Genomic DNA, 25,576 nt, shown 5'->3' with positions numbered 1-25,576 from the left:
TTATGCTTTCTCAGAGTCACATAGAGCTGTATTTTTCTAAATCAGAGTAATCATTTTATTGTTACCATTTATCAGGCTCTATAAAGGAAGTTAATTTTCCATCCTAGTTGCCTTTTTATGGTATCAAAATGCTGTGTTTCTTGGCTTGTAAACACAAGTGAGGAACATTTTCAAAAGCTATATTTTTCACTATTATAATGTTCTTCTTATACCTAGCATCTACCAAAAAGCAAAGAGCATACACATCTTAAATTAGCCTCAGGCTTTGCTAGGAATTTTCAATGACTCCATGGAAAATGCCAGCCTCAAAGACTGCTTAGAAATGTACTAGTGGGGTGAAAATCTGCACTTTCAACATCATAGTTACATCTGGCATATCGAGGTTGGTCTTTTCCCTCATATAATATAGAAACTGATTTAAAATGTTGTCTCCGGTGTCCTGACCCTGACTCACAAAAGCGTCTCACCACCTAATCCCCAACTCTTGCTGCTGGTTCGAGTTACATACCTCCACATAGCACCTTTCTTCTCACAGTGAGGCTGACCTGCCCGTTTCGGGCTGCGTGGTGCATAAGGTCGATGACATAGCGGTGGGTCTTGCCAGCCACTGGAATCCCATCCACATAGACGAGCTCGTCTCCTGGGTGTAGGCGGCCGTCTCTGTCGGCTGATCCCATGGCAATGACGGCTCCAATCAAAATCTAGACAAGCAGTGAGAAGAAAAGGATGTTTATGTTTCAAACCTTCCTTCCTTCCTTTCTTCCATCTATCTACTTACCTACCAAGTAACTCAGTAGAAGATTTTATTCCCTGTTTACACCCTCTGCCCCAAATCTGAACATGTACTTGAAAAATGAAAAATGAGAGGCTGAAAGGATACCCTCCTAACTCTTCCAGGTTGCTAACTCCTCTTAGGGAAATAAATGTTTTGAACTTGCTTCTGATGGCCATGAAGTCTGGGGGACACTTGCTAACTGGTTCATGAGGTATCACCCTGAACCCCAAATAACCTGATGTTATAGGCCACCGTACATGAGCTCTGAATTGAAACAAACTGGGGGTGGAATCCTAGCTCCACTTCTTTATTTGTGTGCTGTGGGCAAGGCTTTTCAATCTCCGCAAGCCTCGGTTTCTTCACCTGCAAAAATGGGGAAATAAAATAATAGGACCTACTTCATGGGGTCATTGGGAGAAGCGAATGAAATAGTGCACGGGAAGCATTTAACTTTGCTCAGGGCATGTAGTGAGTGCTTGAAAAATGTCAGGGGAAACTATCTGCTATATATCATTAAATTCAGATAAAGGTTCAAAGTGTTTTTTATCTTTCAATTTTTGCTTTGCTTTCAAAAGCTGGAGTTAAGGACAAAACAAAACAAAGCAGAACTCATGGCTGGCGTTCCCTGGACAGCTGATCTACTTTAAGAACAGTCAAATCTCCAGATTTTTGCTCCATTTCTTCGAATACTTTCTTAGAGCACTTCCTCTGCACAAAGGATGTCCCCAGTTCTCCCTGTCCCATGCAATGCTTCTGCTGTTTAGGTGGCCACCATACCAGGAAATTTGGAGGTACACATCTGGGAAACGTGCATATTGTTAGAAATCCCTGAACCAGGGACTGTGATACGAGGCATATAACGATGTAAGGTTTCCTACTTCCCATTAGAAACACTCAAATTCGTGTCCACTAGCAAGGATTTTTTTCTTTCTCAGAGGAAAGGCAATAGCACAAAATATTTTAGTTTTGCTATTTAATCTACAATTTTTCCAACTCATGGACAACAGAGTTCAAAAGGATAGTTTTTCTTTTGCCAAGTGGCTTAGCCTCACAGCATCTGAAGGCAGTGGTTACCATTAGTCTGATAATATTAGAGGCTACATTCTAGGTTGTATTTTAAGTCTCTATAAAATGATCCCTTGCTCACAGATTGATTTCTTTCAGGCACTCATTTCTTTCAAACCTCAGATCTGTGGATTCCAGTTAATTTGCAGAGTTGCTCCATCACGACCTGCAGCCTTGTGTGTCAGCAGGTTTGGCAGCAGACGATTCCTTCTTACTTGGTCACAATGCTCAGTGTGGCCTGTCAGCACAGATCTGAATGCCCAGACGTGCTCAGGTATATGCACAATTATGGTCTGGAGAGTTTTCTTTTTTTTCCTGAGGACTTCATAGCCTTGGTCCACTGAATAGCTCTCTTTATCCACAGGAATGAAAATTCCCTACCACACGGCTGCTTTTTCCCTATTCTTGGGGGAGGGTGGGGAGTGGAGAGTAGATTTGCTTCCTTGTTGAATATTGGTGCTCTGATGACTGATTCATTGTTGCTCTCACAGGAAACACACTGCCAGCCTTGGACTGCTGGGCTACAGCAAATGGCAGTGCCCATATGCTATAGTCCAGCAGTGGGGCATGCTTCTGATATTTTCCATTTTCCCTTATTGTCCTGTCAACCTGAATTTATGAGTTTCTTTCTCAAGATATTCCAATCTGTTCTTCAAAAGACTCAACCCGCTACGGAGCACTTCAAAGATTTATTAAGTGCTTTGTGCAAAAGCCAGTTAAAATGAATGTTTATGTTCCTCCACTGCCCCATGAAAAGCTGCATTTAGCTGGGTTAGCCCAAAGAAAATGCTTCAACCTTTAGATTTTCTGTATGTCTCAGTGGGAGAGTTTTTATCTAGTAACAGAGAAAAAGTGGCTAGAGAAATTCTTAGCTCAATTACCACCATTAAGCTATAGTTCTGATTCTAACTGATGGAAAGGAATTAAAAAAATAGGTTACAACTAAGAGGGCTACCATTGCAATTGGGCACTCTACAAAAATAGTAAAAACAAAATTTCACATAGGAAAATTCTCATTCCTCTCCTGCTGTAGGAAAACAGCAAAGATATACTCTTGAAGTTATCTTCTGTGTTACTAGTTTAATATCATCCATTAAAAGGAGAACCCCAGTAAAACATATTTTTCTGTTTTATTGCTGTGATATGATGTACTCTCCTCGCTAATTAATTCATTTATCCAGCAAATATTCATTGAGTCCAGGGACACTTCTAGGTGCTAGGGATCCATCAGTGAACAATAAAGAAAAATCCCTGTTCTATAGAGCCATTCTAGTGGTCAGATAAATGTAAAAATTATGTTGTATGCTAGCAGGCACGTACTATGAAAAAAATAGAGCACAGTAGGATGGTAGGTGGGTGTCAGCTACACGGCTGAGGTGGAGTTAGGGCAGGTTAGATCAGGCCTCAATGAGAAGCTGACATTTGAGCAAAGACTGAAGTTCACTGGATACATTTCTATTTAAACTTGAAGCTTTAATCTTCAAACTTTACTTTGTTCTATCAAATCTTACATATTCATTTCTAAACAGTGTATTCAACATAATACTTCAATATAGCTTATTATATAGTATTGTAAAATTATTAACAATATATATATATTATTGTATAATCACATTGTATAATCCACCCTCTACCTTTTTCAAAGAAAGGTTGTCATAGTTATGAAAGAAACTTGAATTGAGCTCAGCGTGGGGAACTGGAGCAGGCATTAGAGCTGCTCGTCCATGAGCTACATATATGAGTTACACTTGCTCCTTCCTTCAGGAACTGCCGCTGGGAAGAGGCTGACCACGTGCGCTGTCACTGCTTCTGCCTCTCTTGCTGCTGCTGTTCCTCAGCCTTTGGCCAGTTTACACCTTTGTGCCCTGTACTTCACTGCTCACACAGAGCTACCTCTATGTGTCTCTCTATTCAGGAAAGAAAATAACCCACAACTTTTTTTTTTTTTCCTTTAATTTGAATATGCTTTGTACACTTGATACACTTGAGTAGCTTATTTCCTGTCTGGATAGGATAATCTATGATTCCTTCTTGCACTGTTAACTCATATTGACTTCCATATATACATGCTCACCTAAGCTCTTGAAAACATACCACAGGATATCTGATCTTTTACATCAGTAGTTCTCAAACGTTAGGGTGCACATGAATCGCACCATGAGCTTGTTGAAACGGAATTCTGCATCTACCCCGAGAGTCTGATTCTACAGGCCTGGGGTTTAACCTGAGATTCTGCATGTTTAACAGGCTCCCAGGAGGTGTTGGGTGCTTCTGGTCTGTAGATCTAACACGATTTGAGTAGCAAGGTTCTGAGTATTCTCACTTGTTCCAGTGGACACAGAAGTTATGGTCTCACCAGTCACGTTCCAAGTCCACTGAGGGACTTTCTCTCAGGTGCCTGGCTTGAGCCTCCTGCCCCATCGTACTGGTCACTTTCCAGGTCTGCTGAGTGTGTGGCCTGGGCACCCTGACCCATCAGGCTATATTTTCCTTCTGATCTTGCTGACCCCTGGCTATACCGGCCAGAGAGCCTTCCCAGCCAACACTGGCCTCACTCTACTGATCACCTCCCTCTGACCTCACTGGATCCTTCAACCTCTGAGGACACCCACCCACCAGCTTTCTCATTGCCCTTGGAGGACTTCTTTATCCTTCCTCTCTTGCTTTGGCCCTGAAGGAACAGCTTGGTGGCAAAACAGATCAAGAAAGACCCCTCCTCACAGACACCCCCCCAAACAAGTGACCTGGACTTATCTTTCCAACCATCTTTTGTAAACAAAACCAAAAAACAAAAAACAAAAGAATCAAAAACTCCACAACTTCACTTTATATTAAAGGCTGTGAAGGCACAGAACAAAATGATGTTTTTGATATGAAATAACAGCAATTCACATTCAAGTGGCTGATATCCCCGTAAGCCAGGGGAAAATACTAACACAAAAAAAGAGGACCAAAACTAAGAAACAAACAAAACCAAAACCACCTTTCCAGTCCTATTAATTCCTTTAATTCTTTCCCACACTACCTAATGTCAGTCTAAACCCAGCAGGTCTGATCTGCAATAATTATAGCCCAGGGTGACTTGACAAGGTGGCAAGCAGATTCCCAGCTCTAGCCTTCTGAAACTCTTCCACAAGTTTGCACCGGACTCGCATGCCAAGGCCCCTGTCTATCATCGCCTCTCTCTTTCCATGAACAGTTTTTCTCCACACAGGCCTTTTCTCCAGTGCAGTGTTTTCCAAGCCTTTCCATCTTAATGCCGTCCCATGTCTTTGCAGCTCACAGCTGGAAATCCCATTTTCATTGCTTTGTGGCAATTTCTCATTTCTTTCTATTTCTATTGTTATTTAACTGTGAAAATTATTTCCTCTTGCAGGAAAAAATGCCCATATGCTTGTCTGAGCTGGAGTCCTGCTGTTCATTATTTGCCGAAAGCCGTGCTGTCGTGTTTAATGTGCACCCTGAGATGTCAATACCATTTCGTCTATATGAAGGCAGAAACCCATTTGATACAATTTATGAGACCTCCTGCGGGTGGGGACCAAGTCACGTCACATACCTCTCCCTTTGTAGCATATCAGCAATTAACTGAGCCTAGTGCATTTCGTTTGTATATTATCTCTGGACTCACAGTGGAGGAAAGCAGGAAGGAAAGGCATACTGGAGATCTGTACAGTAGACTTACCCTTCCTGATGTAATCTTTTTGAGGTGCAATATTCTGGTCTTCAAGACACTATATTCCGGCTTTGAATGCTTCAGGGAGATTTAGGCTTCTACTTTATGGTTTAACTGTCAGAATTGTAACTTGCAGCCTGAGTGTGTCTTAAATCATTCAATTGAAAGCGTAAACCAGAGTAAATCTAAACACAATGAGGATAACCAGCAAAACATGTAATCTGAAGAGGTTTATCATAAATACTGAATGCCTGCCCACCGGAGGGGAGAAAGGACTCAGGAGCGTAAAGCCTATGTTCCGAAGGGTTGGGAACCTGGGAACCTGTGTACCGACCCAGGAGAAAGCTGTCCTGAGGCTGGGTGGTAACCACTGGCTGCACTCAAACTCCTGAGTTTCATTCTGAGCAATATGTGTTCCATTTGGGTAACAATTCTATAGTTTCTGTGCCAGGCCAAGATCAGCTAGACCTTTCCCTTCTGGAGTCAACGGAAACTATGCCTTTCCTGTAACTCAGTCATGCAATCCCTTCTATCTCTGAAGAGGGGGAGATGGGCGAACAGAAGACGGTGCTACGAATGTGGTGCTAGTTTACCCACAAAGCAGACAAAGCAGGAGCCTATGGAAGTGGGGGGAGTCCAGCAAGGTAAGAACTGTGTATCTCAAAGACTGTATTGAAGTAAGCATTATGGAAAGAACTGGAACTTTGTTGTTTCCCCTTACATTTATTTTATAGTTTAATCTTTTACTTGTATTTATGTATGAGAAGGGACCTGACCATATTTCAGCACTTAGGGACCATTTATGAACCTTTTATGAACCTGACATAGTCACATTGGGTACCGCTTAAGACACGCCTTTTACAATGAGTGTTTTATGGCTGTTGTTTTAATACATGCTCACAAGTCTTGCTTTGCTGTGTTTTTCTGTGTATTAATGAATAGTTATTTTATGCAGTCACACTGATGTATCATATATATAATTTCTCTAAAGCCCTTCACAAATTCCCAATATTGTGCCAACCGAAGTTGACTTCGTGAACATTCTCTCACGGTAATCCCTTAATTCAAATCTGGTGAGATTCTGCAGCACTGAACTTGATTTTACTTCTGTTTATCCCTGTGTTTTCTCTCCCCTGTAGTTGTGATTGAAAACATACACAATTCTGCCGTTCCAAGTCATCTCCTCACATATATCTCTGTCATACTGCATGTTTATCTGTGAGCTGCTGCCCAGAGAGACCAGGGGTCCAATACAAGTAAATAATTGAAATATTCAAGAGAAATCCAATCCATTTTAAGAAAGAGTAATGCCCCTCTCTTCATGAAATGTGCATTGATTTATGATGATATATTGGCATGGAAACACTGGCATGTTTTGAAAACTTAAATACCAAGAAAAAAACAAGCAAACCAAACCTCAAAAAATTTTTATGTGAGTCCTAAAAGATTTCTTTTTTTATATCATACTGAATGATTTTTCCCTTCACCCATACACATACAATATAACCCAAAGTGTGGAAATAAAGAGAATTCAACTCACAGGCTGTCCAGGCTCATCTCCCCCGAGGATTCTGAAGCCAAATCCAGACTGCATCCTGCGAAGGTGAACATCCAGCTCCTTGTAATCCGGACCTGGCATAGAGGAGACCCCACTGAGTGATGAGTCCTGCCTCCCCCTCCCCACCGCGAGGTACTGAACACGCCGATGATGGATTAATTTTGTGGGTGTGATTAATGAGAGTGCTGTTAAGAGTCGGTGAAAAGCACAGAGGATAAGAAAAAAAATATATGGTAACAAAAAAGTAGGTATTCCAAAATTAGGGAGTCTCTGGATTAGCACTGACCAGCCAAGGGCATTACTAGGGTATTGCCATAGGCAGAAAGAGCACACAAATTTGCTTGAGTGAAAAGAAAAATCAATGCCTCCGTAATTCTTCATTTTCCTGAAAGGATTAAGATTGCCCTCAAGAAGATTGGCTGTCACTTTGGCGATGTTACTTTGACTAGAACGATTGTTTCAGAAGTATGAGAGAACAGATGGTAACACCCTGGAAGTACCTGGTAAAGGACTACTTAGTAATTTACTAGTAGCTGTTTATGACTTGATGTGTCCCACTTAGTGTGTGTAGGGGAGGGGGATATAAACTTACACCTAATAGAAGGTGTCTCTTTTAAAATTGTTAAAGTTAGAAAATAGAAAATCTAAACTTTATTGAGGTTTGGGTGAAGTTTTGATTTTCTGACAAACTCCTTTAGGTTTTTCATAACTTAGGGACAGAAATTTGCCTGGGTCTAAGTGAACTCTTATCCCCCAAACATTTTAAAATGTGGAAGCCACTAGTAGATTCACTACTGACTCCGTAAGCATATTCAAAATAAACTAGACGAGGGATATTTTTTTGTAGTTAGCTGACAGAACAGAAATGTACTTAAAAATAAGATGGGAAACTCTTCTATCATTTTGTTATTCAACTCTAGAATAAATAAACTAAAACCATAAGAAATATTTTAACTTTTTATGTAGAATATGATTTAAATATGATTTAACCTCACCTCCTACCCCTGGCCCTTTGAACCTTCCCCAGGGGCAAATGTCTCAATCATGACTGGACTGTGCATACTTTCAAGGCCACTGTTAGGATGTTAATCGATGATTAGCAACTTTGGGGAATGATTATTAATGCCATCCTTTGCTTAAAAAGTATTTAGTGATCTTTGGGCCTTAATGGTTTAAAGGAGGTATTAGAACTGATAGGTGCAAGTACTAAGTTAAATTCTCCTTGCTTAAGCAGGATGGTTTTGGAAATTGGGATGGGATTTCAGAAGAGAATCCTCATGAAACAGGAAGCTTATGTCTGAGCCATCTGGGTATATAGTAATAGCCATAGTTGAGAGAGACACTCAATAAGTGATGGCCAGGCAAATCTTTTCCAGACTCTACAAGTGGAGCTGCTGAAGTGATGCAGTAAACAAAGCACAACAGAACAGGGCTTGCCTTTGTGCCCTCCAACCTGAGCTAAGCATTTCCAGTGATATGTGAAAGGCAAGTCACTCACTTCTGAAATGTAGGCATAAGCTGATTGTGTGTCTAGTGTTCTCAAGGAAAAAAAAAAAAAGCTGAATCAGCCATATAAGTACATACGTATGTATGTCCACATCGTCCAAGACTCTATGACTTTTGTGCCCTTTTATGACCAGATGCACGTATAACCAAATTCTTTCCCATTCAGTGACGAATATAAAACTCAAAGAAGAATAACCAACTGGAATTCCACATCCATTAGTCATCCTTTATGAATTGTATAGTCATTCATATTTTAAAGATACGACAACTTAGGAAAAATTCAGTTCCTATTAAACACTTCGTTAGAGTTGAGTGGTAAAAGGAAAATGAAAACTTTGCCCTCCACTCTACAAGTCTCAACTGACTTTTGAACTCAGCTTATTCCGAGGTCTACAACATTATATATGAAATCACATATTAGGGTGTGTGCTAAACCTTCAGAACTCTGGAGGCAAGTGGAGCAGCCCTACAGAGTCATGGCAGGTACCTGTATTTCTCCCAACACAGGCAGAAAGGCGAGGGGAGAGGGGAGGGTGACAGATAATACCCAGTCACCGCTCAAACCCCTAAAACTAGGTTATATGGCTGCTCACATCAATCTCTTCCCTAGGTTCCTTTAAGCTTAGAGGACTCGAGACCATATATACATAAAAATCACAAAGAGAGCACGATATACTTTCGACATTCAAAATGATACAGCTAGCATATGTTTAACCAGAACCTTCCATTTACTTGTAGTCTCATTTTTACACTGCTGCTGAGTATGGTAAGTGAGAAATTGTTCCTCCAGTGGCTTCAGCACCAATCCATATTGCAGGAGGAGCTCTACAAGGACCTTACTGTGTGATCCATTTTATTTGCTAAGGAAAACTTTCCCCCAAGGAAATGCTGAAACCATAACAATCCCAGGAATGGCATTTTTGAGATGTGCCAAGGTACAAGGGAGTTGTCTTGTGTCAGAGGATGCTGTGATTCCTGGGAGAACTGGAAACCTTTTCCTTAATGAATGACTCAGGACTCCTTTATATTTAGGAGAAAAATATAGATCTATATTTGCTAGTTAATTTAACTCTGAAGAACTCTGAAGATGTAAGCAGGGAGTATATCCTCCATCCCCCTATTCTTTGTGTGCATTTTGGTGACATTCTCTGCTCTGACCACTCTGATTTCAAATATAGGGTGATATATGCCAACCACATCATCTTCACCCTCCATTCTTCCAGGCCAAGATGGCCAGCTTCATGGCACATGTGCCCGGAGACAGGCAAAAAGAGACCTCTTAGAGAAGTGTGCCTGCAGATGTAATTTACTTTTTATTTCTTTGTTAATTCTGAACACAGACTCAGAGGCTGCAGGGCATGGAAACTTAAGAAAAATAGTCAACTGGAAAAAAAAGTTTAAATGATGGATTGTGCCTTAAGGCAGTTTATTTTTTTCTTTTTCTTTTTTCTTTCTTTTTTTTTTTTGTTATTGTTTAAGGAAAATAAGAGCTTTCAGAAAGAGAATTTTTCCTTTGTTTCTCCCTCCCTCCCCCCACCCATGTGAGTCTGGCTTTAGAAAATAACTAAAGCTATATGCACATAGCTGCTTTGTTAGCTTCCTTCCTGCTTTGTTAGCTCTCTTGAAAGATTCTGATGTTTCTGATACTCTCCTTTAGCTGCTCTTCTGGTCTGATGACATACTTAAAATGATTGTTATCATGCTTCATCTCTTCCCCTGTCAATGCAAGGACTTAAATAAAGCAAAGAAATTCAAGGGCAACTCTTCACCCCACTGTTATAGAATCCTCACCCCTCTCCAGTTGGTTGGCAAATCATGCACCTGGCAGGCTGTTAGATGAAGGGGTCTGGGGGACACCTAGCGGGACCTGAGTCACTCTGGATATCACTCAATCATGCCCCTACCAACATCCCTTTTTTTTTTTCTTCTGTCTTTGTGTTTAGTCTGTATCTGTGCTCTTTTTTCTTTTTCTTCTTCTTTTTCCTTTTTGCAGAACTGTGAGGGGTGCTCTTAGGCATTTCTTGGTGCAGCTCAAGATGAGGCCGTCATTGTGAAGAAATGGACTAAGAGGGTCAGAAAACTCTTTGGACGTTGGTGTTCAATGGTTAGTCATGGCCAGTGTTGCTTGTTCCTTAGCAGTTGGGTCCTAGGATCCTCAGGCATTATGAAATAATGCATCTTAAGATCCTCGTCCCAGATGGGACTTCCCATGACCACGGTGGCAAGCTACAGAAATGGAATTTACGAGTCCTGATTAATCCTGGGCTCTCACTAATATCGAAAAAGCTACATCCAGGTAGCAGGGTAACCTCCGTCATAATACAGAAAAGCAGAATTTTAAAAGCTGGTTCTTATTTTGCACTAAGACGCCAGGGAGACTTCACATGCTATATGTACCCTTGGTCTAGCTTTTGAAAGACACGGTTTTGTGCACCGTTTCAGGAAAAAGGATGGGTGACTGAACACAACTGATTAATTTTGTGAATGGATTCAAGCTTCAAAAATGCAAAGAATGGCATTTTTATGGATTAATTTGGCACGCGGGATGCTGTTGTAAACACGTCAATTAAATTGTGGTACTTGAATCCCCTTTCATGTTTTAATTAAACATAAGCACCACGGGCTTATTATCACATTTTGACACAGATAATGAATTCATTCAATTTTTCCTCTTGAAAAAGTATTAAATTTTTGGCTTTTTCTTGGAAAGAGATCTAGAAAAGACAGTATGAGGAAGGAATCAAGAATCAAAGGTGGTTATTAAATATGTCCCTGACAAAAAAAAAAAAAAGTCCCTGGCATCTGGATTTCCAACGCACTCTAGATACAAAATGAGTTAAACGGGAATTAAATAGTTTTTATTGGTCGAATCTAACATTACCAGGTAAATAACTAACACATTTTTGTCTTAAAATAATCCCTTCTCTCTACTTTTTTCTCTTTATACCTTTGGTAATATGAATGTGGCCAGAAATGTTTTAGCCATAGTAGAAGCCATCTCCCACTCTCCATTTGGTGCTCTTCAAATAACCAAAGCTTTCAAATAAACTCAGATTTTCCCATCTGAAATACTCCCTTGCTCTCACCATGCATTTCTCTCTTGAAAGAGTGGTCTCTACGGAAGCCTTCACTCTCTCTCATGTCTGACTTACTCCTGCCGGTCTGGTTTCTGTTCTCTTGGCATTACTGAATTGCTCTCTTTAAGGTCTTTGATGACATCCTAATGACCAAATCCAATGGCCATTTTTTTCTTGGCTCATTCTGATTGATTTCTGTGTCTCATTTGATATTGTCGACACACCCTTTATGACCCCTGATTTCTATTGTTTCTAAACAAGAAAAGATCTCCTTCCAGAAGTGATTTCTACTCTTGGTTTCTGTGATACTCCACACTCTAGTTTTCTTGTCTTTGGGTGGGATTGTTCATTCGAAGGTCCTGACTACGGATTCATTACTCTTATTAACATTCTCCCTTGGTGATGGCATAATTATCTTTGTCTGTCTATAATATTCCATATGCACAGCGTGTAAGAGTTGCTTAAATGTTTCTTGAATTTGTTTTACATACTCGCCAATCTAGTGTACCTAATAAACCAGAGCGTTATTCTACTACTGAGTTTTCACTTAGCTTCATAATTACATTAGGACTTCCTACTGTCAATTTTACCTCTGTACCTAAGCATCTTCTGCAGCTAAAGTTAATAAAATACCTTATAATTATGATAAATTTATCCGAGTCAAAATCATGACACATAATTTGATAAGGAGCATTTTATAAATATGAGAAATAGTATAGGAGTTCTACTTATTTTGGATGGAGTCATAATTTTCCAAAATAGTTTCCTAACTTGTGTGGACACTGAACAAAATATTTGGATTGGCTCTTTTCCTGAAAATCTGGATTGCATAGTAGTATAATACACTCAAACTACGTTATAACTTTTCTCTTTCAAGTAATGTATATTTCTTGAAATGTAAAAATATCATTTTGTGCATATATCAAGGTAATGTAAGCTCTTGAGGAGTTCTTCTCTTTCTTCTTTTGTTTTTAAATAATGTACCTTCAGAAGCTGAAATTTTCAAGAAATGTGCTTGCTGTGGCCAGGAAGCTGAGGTTTAGAATCTCAAATTAAATCCTGCTTTCATTTTGCAGCTGTAATCACTAGGCCTCAGTTTCCCTCTGGTTATAAGATATTCTTAAAAATTACAAGGAGTTTACAGTCATATATTCTTATATACTAAGAATAATTATGCTTTAAACATTTTCAGACCAAGCTAAACAAATACTTTAGACATTATCTGGGGACACAATGCTAAGCAACATCTCCCATATTTTCTACATATCCAAAAAAAATGACATGGAAACTTACAGAATGAAATGATCTCAAGCACATATATTCTCCAAGGGGTGTTAGAACATGCTGAGATGGATAATGAGCTGTCGTCATGGAAACACTCTAGAGATGTGTGCTGTGAGCCCACAGACCTGAAACAGTACTATTGTTATGAAACGTTCTTTTCTACAATTGTTTCAGTGTTCTCACTTTCCATCCAGTGGTCTAACCTGCTGTTCAAAGCACTTCCTAAGAGTAAGAAAATTCCTTTACTTCCTTCATTTCCATGACATTAAATATTTTAGTCCAAACCAAATTAATAACTATTTTCAGAATAATTAGATCAAAATTTTTTTGTTTTAAGTAAAGTAATTGATTATAACTAAAAGCTCTTAAACTTGAAACTATGCTATTCTATTCTAACTTAAAATACTATTGAAATGTAGCACTTTATAATTGGCATGGTTTAAAAAAATTAAATTGATACAGGTATTTACTTGATGTGAAAAGAATTTCATTCTACATTAGCAATATTTTTAATAAGTTCTCGGAAATGTCTAAATTGCAAATCTCTTGACATACTCTAGCTTCTTATTTCTATTTACCTAGTCCAGTGCTGTCCAAAATAAACAAAATGTAAGTTACATTGGTAATTTAAACATTTCTATTGACCACATTTTAAAAAGCAAAAAGAAATAAGTACAATCAATTTTTTTTTTTTTTTTTTTGCGGTATGCGGGCCTCTCACTGTTGTGGCCTCTCCCGTTGCGGAGCACAGGCTCCGGACGCGCAGGCTCAGCGGCCATGGCTCACGGGCTTAGTTGCTCCGCGGCATGTGGGATCTTCCCGGACCAGGGCACGAACCCGTGTCTCCTGCATCGGCAGGCGGATTCTCAACCACTGCGCCACCAGGGAAGCCCAGTACAATCAATTTTAATAATATACATTTAACTTAATATATCCAAAATATTATTTAAGCATTAATCAATATTTAAAAATAATTAATGAGATATTATACATTTCTCTTTTTTTTTTTTGTACTAAGTTTCTGAAATCTGGTGTGGATTTACCCCAGCACATCCAAATTCAGAGTGGCCATATTTCAAGCGCCTAATAGCCACATGTGTCTAGAAACTTCTGTATTGGCTAGTGTGGATTTAGTCAATCTGGTGGCTTTCTTTGGCACCTGGCTTTTAATCTAATATTTCACTAAAGCATTTTATGAAAGAACTTAATGAATATGACTATTTTCCTTTGTCTTTTGTTTGTTTGTTTCCTTGGCAGCCATCAGGCCAAACTTGGTGAGACTTGCCCTCTACCTTAAATATATGCTTATGCGGGTGAGTGAAATTAACATGGTGATTATATACTAATAAACTGATACTACTCAGAAGAATGATTTGTTACACAGAATGGAAGACGTTTCATTCACAGGACTGTGAGTACTGAAGAATACTTGCCAGAGGAATCCATTCGAAAACTGGTCCTTGGTGGCACTTGTTCTGGATGGGAAGATGGGGAATTAAAATTGAAATTCATTTACGGCATTTTAAAATTCATCTTTACTTTTTTTTGGTTTCAATTAGAACTCACTGCCATTCTTGTTCTCGTGTTTAATAATTTTTTTTACTCTAAAATCTATGGAAGTTAATGGACAGATTTACCTGGTTTTATGTATATGAATATGTCTGTAAATGTATTTCTTTTACATGCAGGCAAAAATCTGAATTCTTTTAGATCAGAATGGAAAAAAAGATCATTATTAAAAAGATCATTATTAAAAGATCACATTAAGCTCTGATTCTCATTATAAGAATGCTTATTTGAAAGTAAAGTCAATCCAGAACCCCAAATATACACACAATAAATAAAGGTCTTTGAAATCACGTTATGATATTGTGCCATCAAACACCGAAGTGAAAAGTGAAAAATTCAATCAATGATTATGTTGATTTATGTACACCAGTCCAAATATTTTGACGCTTACAATTATTTGGATAGTTGAAGTTATGTATAAGTAGTTGAGTAAAATTGGTTTATATTAGCAATAGGGATCCTTCATGAGAACTATGATGTCATCTATGCTACAAATAACATAAAAGTTTATGGACATGAGTGTAAAATACTATATATATTCCATCATATATATATGAAGTACTATGAAAAAAATGGGTATTTTATCATTAAACTTAAAAAATTAAAAGACCACCAAATTCTGATTGCTTTCTTACTGAGCTTTGTTTGCTTTGAATAAAGAGTTCAATACTATTCAACACAAAAAATGAAATAGAAGCCTCTTGAGGGCGATAATGAGGCTGTTCCTCAGGGTACCCTGCACAGCTAGCCTCACTCATGGTGAGGAGGATGAGACTCCCTTCCAGGCGATCTGTCTTTTCACAGTAAATTAGTTTTCCAGCAGAATTGTTATTTTTTAAAAAACCTCCACGTTTACTGTGACTGCTTAGGATTATGAATTGAGAAATACTGTTTCATCATAAAGATGGAGTTGTAACAGGGGTGGAAGATTGCTCCCTTCTAAACATTTCCATTAGTTGTAAAGGTGACACTTTACATTATCATAATCTCACTAGGACCTACTTGCCATCAGCAATTAGACTCAGTTTACTGCAGCCCCAGGGCCTCATTTTTATTCACGGAAGTACTTTGGGTTACACTGTCAACTTGTGCTACTACCAAAATGCTTTGACAAACTAAGTAACTTTCAATCAAGGACTGATTTTAGAGTTTACTTCTCACATTTCCACCCTGTTTTATCCCCCGTCTGATTCCCGGAGCATTAAGTTTTAAACTACTGAATGAAATACATTTATAAGCTATCGGGTTGAATCTAATTTCTAAAATACATGGGAAAAACGTGTCTCTAACCTAACTTTTATTTCACTATCTTTATTACTTAGCTATTTCTTTCTCTATTAAAAGGAACTGTTAGAAATATAATACCCTAGTTATTTACAAAGCTACTCAAAAATGCTATTTTTGAAATTAGATTTCCAAATTAAAACTTACATATGAAAAATGGCAAACAAACTTAACTGGATCTACTGATCTCTTTTATCAACATACTATAACTGCAAAGTGACGCATAATGTGATACATCAGAAACTCCGACTGAAAGGCAATTTTTTTTTCACAGATCAAACGATAACATAAATTATACTCAAGACAGCAATAATGGTTTTCTTGAACAAGGTACAGGAAATTAACCTTCATAGTACAGTTGAGGACATTTTAAATGATAATGTTATTAAATTTTTCTGGTCTTTTTACGATTCTGATATTAAAGTCACTGATAAAAATGTCTTAACATTTACATATCATCTTATTTTGATTTTTCACTAGAATAAAATAGTGCTCCAGAGAACATTTGCGGGTGGTACTGGACCACCCACAGGCCACTGGACACCAGCAGTGTCCAAGCATATTTGGCCAGGGCTTGACCTAGCAGCGTTGAGACGTGTAGATGTTCTCCTAGAAGCCAAGGTAGCCTTTCATGATCACTGAAGAGCTGCGTAGCTATGGCAGCCATGAATTGATCAAAACCTTCCCTAAACCTGTTGATGTTTCCAGCTTGACTGTATTGAGTATTTAACCACAAGGGCAAAGGAGAATGGAGAAAAGAAGGCTCAAGCAGAAGCACCTGCACAGGCTTCAGAGCTCTGGTTCTGAGCACAATGCATCTACCGTATGTGCTATGGTTCCCACCATCAGCTTCCATTTAGAGTCTCAAGCGCTGTGCTGCAGTGGACGGTATTTTTACACCACCCCAGCTTCCCAAGTAGCTCTGCCGTTAGGATGGGAGACAGTGCAAACTACAACCCTTGCTCACTAATAACAAGGAAAGAGCGGCGGCAAAAACAGATGGCTTAGAAATACTACCACCCGTTTGGGATAAGTTATGAATTATATGCACATTACAATACTGAACAAAGAAAGAATTCCACAGTGAACAACAAAAGTGCAGGATAAAGGCCGGAGACGTGACAAACACAATGGTCCATTTTTGATCAGCTATCAATTATAATTTCATTTCAAATATAGTATTAAAAACAGTCTTGTTCCTCCATTATGCTCTTTAACTGGCCTGTGGTTACTCTTGATTACCACCTTTGGTACAATACTCATTGCTTATTATGGGTTAATGCTTCCTAATGTCTCAAAAGCAAGACTGATTGTGTGAGCTCATTTTGAAGAAATTCCAGAGGAATTTCTGTTCTAAAGAGGTGCTACCAGAAGGCACATTATACCATATGGATCCCTGACACTTTTACAATCTACATTTGAGTGATGTCTTACTGCAAAGGAGTATGGACATGTTGTACCTCATACATTGTTTATTCATAATAACCAAGGTTCAATGTGAAGAAAAAAAAGTTTGGACAACCCCAGTCATAATTCAGCTTGGGTTCATACCAAGGGACAGAATCATTAGAGAAGAGTTTCAGGGAACAAGGATTTTTCTTCTCTGTCTCTTTCGGTTTTCATCAGCTTGTCTGCTCCAGCTTCTGAGGCTGCAGTGGGGAGTATGCCCAAGAAATGGTCCCATGAGCTGAGGTGACAAGATAAAACTTTACAGTAAGTCTGACTTAAAGAAAAGTGAAGCAGCAGGACAGGGCCCTCATTCCTAAATGATCAAGTTCCTTAGCATGATCAAAACTTTATTTTGTAAGATTCCAAAGTAAGCCATACTCATTTTCTTTGGGAAACAGTTTGTATGGCCTTGTTTGGCATTAAAAAGAGGAGCCAGGATAGCCATTTTTCTGCAATTATTTGAGTACAATCTTCCTTAGGAGCAGAAAGACTGACAAAATTAACTCCCTTTTGGTCCTGTGATTATTGTGGTGATGAATCTGATTTATTCTCTGTGATAAGAATGAGAATTTCTCTTCACTTAAATGAGTAAGGCCTCACTGCCATACTTTTTCTACTTAGTTTACCGTGCTCTAGACTTGCACATCTGTATAGTTTTCTGGGTATAGAAGGAGTTCACTGGGTGTTTGGCTACCAAAACAAGTTACCACATACATCTTTACCTAAAATTAGGGATAAAACATGTATGGACAAAAACTCAGGGAGCCAAATAAATTAGCCTGAAAGAATTTATCTGAGTAGGCTTTAAAATTTGTATTCAAATTTAGATGTATGCTTTTCTTGGACAGTAATGATGTCTATCTCTTTAACAGACTATGTAGTAAAGGGAAGTCAAATAATTGATCATTCAAAGGAGGACAATCTGGAGTGTGAAAGGGGAACTATTAATTATGCCAGGACAACGCAGAGCAGGACCGTCTCAGGCAAACTGGCAATATGTAGCCTTACGGGTAAGTAGGCCATTATAAAATGTTTCCTATCATATCAGACATATGTGGTTGAAGCAATGATGCAATCACATAGAGAGAAAGAATGACAGGAGAAAACGGGAGGGCGGAAAGCAGGGAGGGCCTTTAGAAATAGTCTTTTCCCCCTAGCGTTAGAAATGGTGTACGGAGCCCAACAGTTAAAATGTTAGCATACAAACTGAGACAATTCAAGCCTTTCCTCTTGTAACTGCAAAGAAAATTAGTCTTTCTTTCATGAGATTTATGGGAAAAGGAGGAGTAAAAAAATAGCATGGCTTATCTCATTACGCAAAGGTGGGTATTTTTCTTTGCTTTCAATTTTAAAAAAATCCATGTAACGGAAACAGCAAGAAGTCAATTATCAACAGAGGCTATTACACAAAGGAAAGTGAGATTTTTCTAAAAGTACTAGGTAGAGATGAGGGTGGGTAGATTTTTGCTCTTTTCTGGAAATTGCTGGTAATGATAATAGGGTCATGTTAGTTGACTAACTAACATGAAAACCCAGAAACGCCACTGGTCAAAATTTCTTTGTGGGCTATTTAGGCATGGTTCTTCTATTATGTATACAAGCTTTAAGCTTAGGTGGAATGAAGTTAATCGGGAAAAATTTTCTTTTTGTGTGGAGCTCTCCAATAAGAACTAATGAGATTTTTGATAATTAAAAGATATTTAACACAAGACATTCTCCTGATTAAATATCAATTTTGCACATGGAACGAGAAACTATGGGTCTAATTGTCTAATTATATTAAACTATTGTCTATACTGCACATTTTGCTTGTTAAAATACTGATATTATTTGCTCCGTTATATAATACAATGTCATTCAGGAATTGCTTTCCCATGTTTTTGTCCCCAGTTTCACTGTAAGCTTCATGTGAGCAGAGATTATGTCTCATGATTTTTCTCTTGTGGAGCATGCAGCAGAGTTTAGACACATACTGTGTTTCATACATTCTTGCTGATTGATGTGGAGCCTGAAGATGCCACCTCTGGGCAACTCTGCCTGATGCTCTGGAGTCAGAGGCATTGCCTTGCCTGCTGGGTGGGAGAATCTTCTTCCTCTCAAGTCCCACGTCATCATAAGAAGATCTTATGAAGACTGGAGGTGTTTCTAGCCTTCCCCTCGTAAGCTTGTACTTGCCACGTTCTGTTTCCTGAGGCTCTAGTACCCTACGGTTGTCTTTGTTTGTTTAAAATCACAGCATTTTTTTGTTTCAGGAATACATCTTTATTAAGATGTCCTGTACATGCACATTAAAATGTCAGCATAATCTAATTACGAGCCAAATGAGGCACAGTATCATTTACATCATTTGATAAATTTCCATCATTAGCAGGGGACTAGTGATTTGAATCCAAATACTTCTTGACAGCCTGGATATAACAAACATTCTGTAGCTCTGTATAGCAGAAGTTTGTGGGTGGAGGTACATTCTTTTATTTGGTTACTGCAACCTAATTTTGAACGTGAATGCAAAAAATTTGTTCAGCATTAGACCTGGTTGTAAAGGAGGATACCACGAGATCATTACAGGTCAGGGAAAATGTCAAAGGACTTGGTTTAGACAGCTTTGGTTAGGATAACCTTCCATACTCTCTGTGGTCCCACTATTTTTTCTCCAAGGAGAAAGTTTGGGGACACAGAATAAATAGAGCCAAAGCTAAATGTTATGCATGTAATTCAAAAGAATAAGAATAGAGTGGTTCACAAAATTTCAAATATGGGTCTTTTGTTTAGATGCATGCATTTCACGGTCATTAAAAGAAAACCCTATCTGAAGATGATGAGAAATAGACTGAGCTTTCCCTCCATTCGTTACAAAACATTTTTTCTTAGCACTGTTCTAAAACTTTAAATGAGAGAATGAGACTTTTTCCACACTTGGAAACAGGATGTATATAGAGGGCAAAGGTCTGTTCTGTTCTATCAAGACCCTGGCATGTGAAACTGAGAAAAACTGACTGAACCTATTAGCTATCCAGAGATTAGAGAAAGCGGTGCCATGTTTCTTTGGTTTCCTTAATCTTCAGGGCAGAGTTTTTCTTACCTCGACATGACTTCTGTGTTTCATTCACACTCCATTTAATGTTATGAAATATCAGGATAGAAAGAGAAGGATGGGAAGGAAATGAGCTTGCCCTCTTTCAGCTTCTAAGAGTTGTGACCCTGAAAACATTTTTGTGACCTTAGAAACATTAGAGAGAACTGAGAAAGCAAGAAGGGGGGTGGGTGGTGAGATGAGAGAGGCAGCCGCAGAGCATATGCAAGGCTCCGAGGGCAGTCAGGATGTTTGTTGTTCAAGTGGCTTTGGACGCAAAGCAAAGTGGGTACAGAGCTCCCAGGGGAGGACTGATAAAGTCATGGGAGGTTAAGGCAGATTGGTTTGCTAGGTTTGTTACAGGTGAGGAGAGGAAAGGCAATGAAGAGGAGGAGGATGGCAGGGGCTGGCTAAAGAAATCAGAATTCGTTTAGGGTTGAAAAGAAGGTCGCGCACAATTCCTCCTCACAAACCAGGGGCACAACAGCATCAGACACCATAGAGAAAAGACAGAATAAATACCAACATTGCCTTTGTCCTGAATAATAAAGCCTAGCATTGGTCAGGAAACAGCAAAAGGATGGGAACAAATGACTAATGAAGGGACAAAAACAGGAAGCATCTCTTGACGCTCCCTACAAGTAACCACAACATTCAACAAGCCAAGGACAGGAGGATGATACATTCCACCTTCTGAGTTAGAACTTCACCTGTATCCTGATCTCTACTGGTTTATACTTATTCTTCTTGTCTCCCAGTTAAATTCGTGAGAGCAGGACATTTCACTCAACTTTGGTATCTCCCCGTGGTACTGAGGGCCAAGTGGGTATGCAATAAATACTTGGTTATCGAAGCAGAAAAGGTATTAAGAACTGTGCTGAAATCTTCTCAAGTTTTTTCAGTATTATGACCATTAATACCCTGAATTCATACCCTGTATTATACAGTGAAAAATGCCTACTTCGTTCTAATTCTATCACAGCAAAAACATTCTAACTGTACAGCCCTTTAAAGACATTTCAGTCGTTCTGCCAGAAGAAGAATCAAATACAGTTGCCCCGACATAGCCAATTATTTTTACAAAGTGGCAGAGGGGTGGGGTGGTGGAGGTTCATTTTGAGAAAGCTGATTTCTCAATGGCCTGCTGTCCTAAGTAGTTTATCAGCCAAAATTACTTTTACAGAGAGTTGTACAGGATGGGCAAAAAGAGATACATCTACTTTTCCCCTCACCAGCTGGGAGTGTAATTCTCAGCCCCTGGGCTCATCAAAGAGTAAGCAGATTTGAGATCCTCTAAGATAACACACAACTTAAAACTTGTTATTCATGCTTCAGATGAAAGAAGACACTGGCGGAACACCAAAACAAAGGAAATCAACAGACCAAAAATGGGTGTGCCGGGAACCAAACCCTTCTCACTAGGCTAGCTTTCTCAATCCATTACTCAAGTTCATATTGCATTGTATATTTTCCTCATACATTATACATTCATGCCGTTTGGATTCCTGTCCTCTAACATTCAAAAGAGATGACCTGTGAGATAGTGGAAAGAGGCACAATGAACGTATATGCAATATTAAAAAGCTTTGTTTTCTAATATTTATAAAGTGCAATGAAATAATTTTAGAAGACCTTCAAATAGGATGACAAGCGCCCACGCGATATTTTATGAGTTAACTTTCAAATGGGCCCCAGTGCATTAAACAAGAAGTGGAATTTCAGGTAGAAGTGATTGGCACCTGCTCTGTGTTGCTTTCAGAATCATTACTTTCACCATTATGAGTTGGAAGGACTTTGCTAACATTTTACTCACATTCCTAAAATCTTCAATGACTGCATTTATGGCTCTAAGGAAATCTATGCTTCAGATTCAAGATCAGATTAAACATAAAAATTCCAACCATTTCTTATTATCTGGTGGCTTAAATAAAACTAGCGACCTCTTCTCCTATTCCCCACCCTTGGCCCCCCAAATACTTTCCTGATTTTCCTCAGGGGCTTAGGGGCAAAAAAGTAGGAAACAAAATTTAAAACCAAAAGATATAAGCTCTCTTTGAGTTGACAGGCTTTTTTCTTTCTTTTTTAAAGAAGTGTTTCGATCTGCTAGCTTTACTTTTGAGATACATTTTGAACCTCAGAATATAAAGTCACACCAGATCATTTCAGCCTCAATACAGCTCCTGTCAGGGCCTCAGCTGTTATTAATACACCCTTGTTTTTTGTGGCTTTCACTTACGCCTACTTTCATAAATGGCTCTAGATTTCTCGTAGAGCTCATATGGGTCAGGCTTCCTTGGGTCAAAGGCCTCTGCTGAGTCAGGAAAGGAACTCCTGTGAAGGGCAGGTGGGAAGGGCAGGTTCTGCGGTATGGCCGGAGCAGATAAACTCGTTTGAGGACTGCCTTGATTCTCCCATCGGTCCGTTATCTGGAAAGTGAAAGAGGACAGAGAAAATGACTGACAATGAACTCTTTCTTGCTGTTTCCCTTGTCACATACCACAGCCCTCACCCTTAAGTTTGACTTTCTTGCCCTGTAGACTTTTCTTTCACAAAACATTCAAAACTTTGGTATAAGTGCCTTGAGAGATTCTATTTCTATATAATAAAGCACCATAGATGGTTATAAATATATGTGTTGCCTGACTTTTGAATGTAAACTTTCATAACCTTGTCACCTACTAGCTAGTAATTTTTAGCAAATCACTTAATCTGTCAGAGTCTGTTTTTTCTCCCTATAAAGTAAAGACAATACGTATCTCAAGATAATTTATCTGTTAGTGCTTATGACTGTTTGGTATTGTTCCTTTTCTAAGATGGCCCCAATTCATTACACCATTTTTACTAAAGAAGAAGATGAAGTAGTCTGCATGCATCCACTTGATACCTATGCATATCTGAACCACCTCCTATACTTGAACATTCAACCACTTTCCTCACGGTTTAGAAGTAACTATACAACCCTTTGGGATTTTGGAATTGTTCAAAATCTTCTACGAAGCCTCATTTACTGCTGATCTGGTGGTTTATCTCCAAAATGCTGCTGCTGCTACCATCATAATTTATTAACGGTCTGTAGAATACTTTGCTCTTTCATATACATTACCTTCTTTGATCCTCACTAGAGCCCCGTGAGGTAGAGCAGGGACTCATTCCTTTTTATCAAGGAGAAAGCCGCGTTCACCGAGATCACCTGTTTGCACAGCCAACTTCAATAATCAACTGATTGCTCATTCACACTCAACTTCAGCTTTTCTGCTTTGACTAAACCTGTTGCGTGTAGAGTGATATTAGGGTAGCCTCTTGTCTAAAATTCCGCACTGGGTGAGCTGGTCCTCAGGCCACTCTCTGGTGGGATATAGTGGCTCCTCAGGACCCAGGTTCTGATCCTCTTTTTTGTCTCCACTGATGGTCTCTCCTCCAATTCCCTGGACTCCATCAGGTTCTCTCCAGCCTCTGAACCCTTGCATACTTTCTTTATTTCTCTTTCTGCCTGCAAAGTTTACCCATTTTCCACCCTTCCATCTCCCATCCTCATTATACCTGGTTACTGGATTCAGATGAGACACCTACTCTAGAAGGCCTTTGCTGACCATTCCTGATCCGGTTACTTGTCCCTTCTGGGTGCTCCCACGGCACCCTCTACCTACCCCTCACACTCAACCGTAATTGCAAGTCTAGCTTTGTCTCCGCAAATAGATTATGTTGGCGACGGAGACTGCAGGGGATGCAGTCTCTCTCACTGTTGTATTACTAACATAAAGCAAGTGCTCAGAAAATGTAAATTTAGTGACTGAATGAAATCATCAGTAACATATGGTCACTTGTTCTTTCTTTAAAACCAGTTTTGATACACACTATTTTGAGCTTGACAGGATTATAACGTTCTGGTCCCTACTGCACGGTCCTGCTTTTGGTTTCATGATGGCTATATTTTGGTCAGGGGTCCAAAGCCAGCTGTCACTTATCACTGATAATGTTTTAAAGGTAGAGAGGATTTTTTTTTTTTTTTCTTTCGTTACGTGGGCCTCTCACTGTTGTGGCCTCTCCCATTGCGGAGCACAGGCTCCGGACGCGCAGGCTCAGCGGCCATGGCTCACGGGCCCAACCGCTCCGCGGCATGTGGGATCTTCCCGGACCGGGGCACGAACCTGTGTCTCCTGCATCGGCAGGTGGACTCTCAACCACTGCGCCACCAGGGAAGCCCGGTAGAGAGGATTTGAGGTACTATGTACTGTGTCCTTGTGTAACACAAAGGTCCCTGTGACCCACTTATATACTTGGGGCTGTGGCAGGGGTCAGGTAAGCCAGCAAACTGGGAAAGAAATGGGTCATTAACCCTTCTCTCAATAAGATTGGTGCTACAGTCTGAATGTTTGAGGTCCCTCAAAATTCATATGTTGACAGTCTAACACCCAAAGTAATATTACTAGGATGTGGAGATTTGGCAAGATAATTACGTCATGAGGCGACAGCCCTCATGAATGGAATTAGTCCCCTTAATAAAGGAGACCCCAGAGAGCTCTGTAGTCCCTTCTGCCAGGTGAGGTTACAGCAAAAAGATGGCCATTTAGGAAATGGGCTCTAACCAGAAACTGAATCTTCTGGTACCTTGATCTTGGACTTCCAGACTCCAGAACTATAAGAAATAAATTTATGTTTTTTATAAGCCACCAGTCTATTGTATTTTATTATAGCTGTTGGAAGAAACTAAGACAATTGGCTTCATTTTAATTTGTTTTCTATGTGGGCTACTGACCAAGCTTTCGTTTGAACAAAGGTTCTATAGCTAACAAAGATGAAAAACCCCTAATATTAAACATAATCTCTAGGAACATAGAGAGGTCCAGCAGCTGTCAGTGGCAGACCCTGGGTCAGAAACCAATCTATAACTATAATGGGAGTGCTATTTGCATAATAATACGTTGAGGGGAATAACTGGTAAATTTGTTTAGAGTTCTGGCTAATTTTCTGCTCAGTGACCCTTTTGCTCCCGTTGAGTAAAAATCTTTAAATATGCGCTTCATAATTCATTTGAAAGCAAAATTTGCCTACGAAGCCATGGTGGGTTCCTTTGGTCATCCATTCTCTGTGCCTTTGCTATGACAGGAAGACCCACATTGTGGCTAAAGGCATATGTTTTTATTTTTCACTTTAACGGACTTTAGGTGCCATGTGGGTGCACTCTGGCTATGACTTTCTCCCTTCTGTTTCCAAACATAAGATACTAAATTCTAAAAAGTAAATAAATTGGAAATACGTT

General features: G+C 39.3%; 1 protein-coding gene across 11 annotated transcripts in view; it reads right to left on the bottom strand.

The window, feature by feature from the left end:
* MAGI2 (membrane associated guanylate kinase, WW and PDZ domain containing 2) overlaps positions 1-25,576 on the bottom strand; it is a 1,353,221-nt gene that overhangs the window by 143,970 nt on the left and 1,183,675 nt on the right. For 5 of the 11 annotated variants that reach the window (XM_067042757.1, XM_067042752.1, XM_067042760.1 and 2 more), the window contains 4 exons: positions 22,553-22,742; positions 14,375-14,416; positions 7,057-7,148; positions 509-701 (listed from right to left, as the gene is read on the bottom strand). In XM_067042757.1, coding sequence (XP_066898858.1) covers positions 509-701; positions 7,057-7,148; positions 14,375-14,416; positions 22,553-22,742 — 517 coding nt within the window. The remainder of the gene's footprint in view (positions 1-508; positions 702-7,056; positions 7,149-14,374; positions 14,417-22,552; positions 22,743-25,576) is intronic. The other 6 variants (XM_067042759.1, XM_067042754.1, XM_067042758.1 and 3 more) reach the window with 3 other exon arrangements.

The sequence above is a fragment of the Kogia breviceps genome, chromosome 9, assembly GCF_026419965.1.
Source record: "Kogia breviceps isolate mKogBre1 chromosome 9, mKogBre1 haplotype 1, whole genome shotgun sequence".
Lineage (NCBI taxonomy): Eukaryota > Metazoa > Chordata > Mammalia > Artiodactyla > Physeteridae > Kogia > Kogia breviceps.
This window is presented reverse-complemented; position numbering and strand designations above follow the sequence as displayed.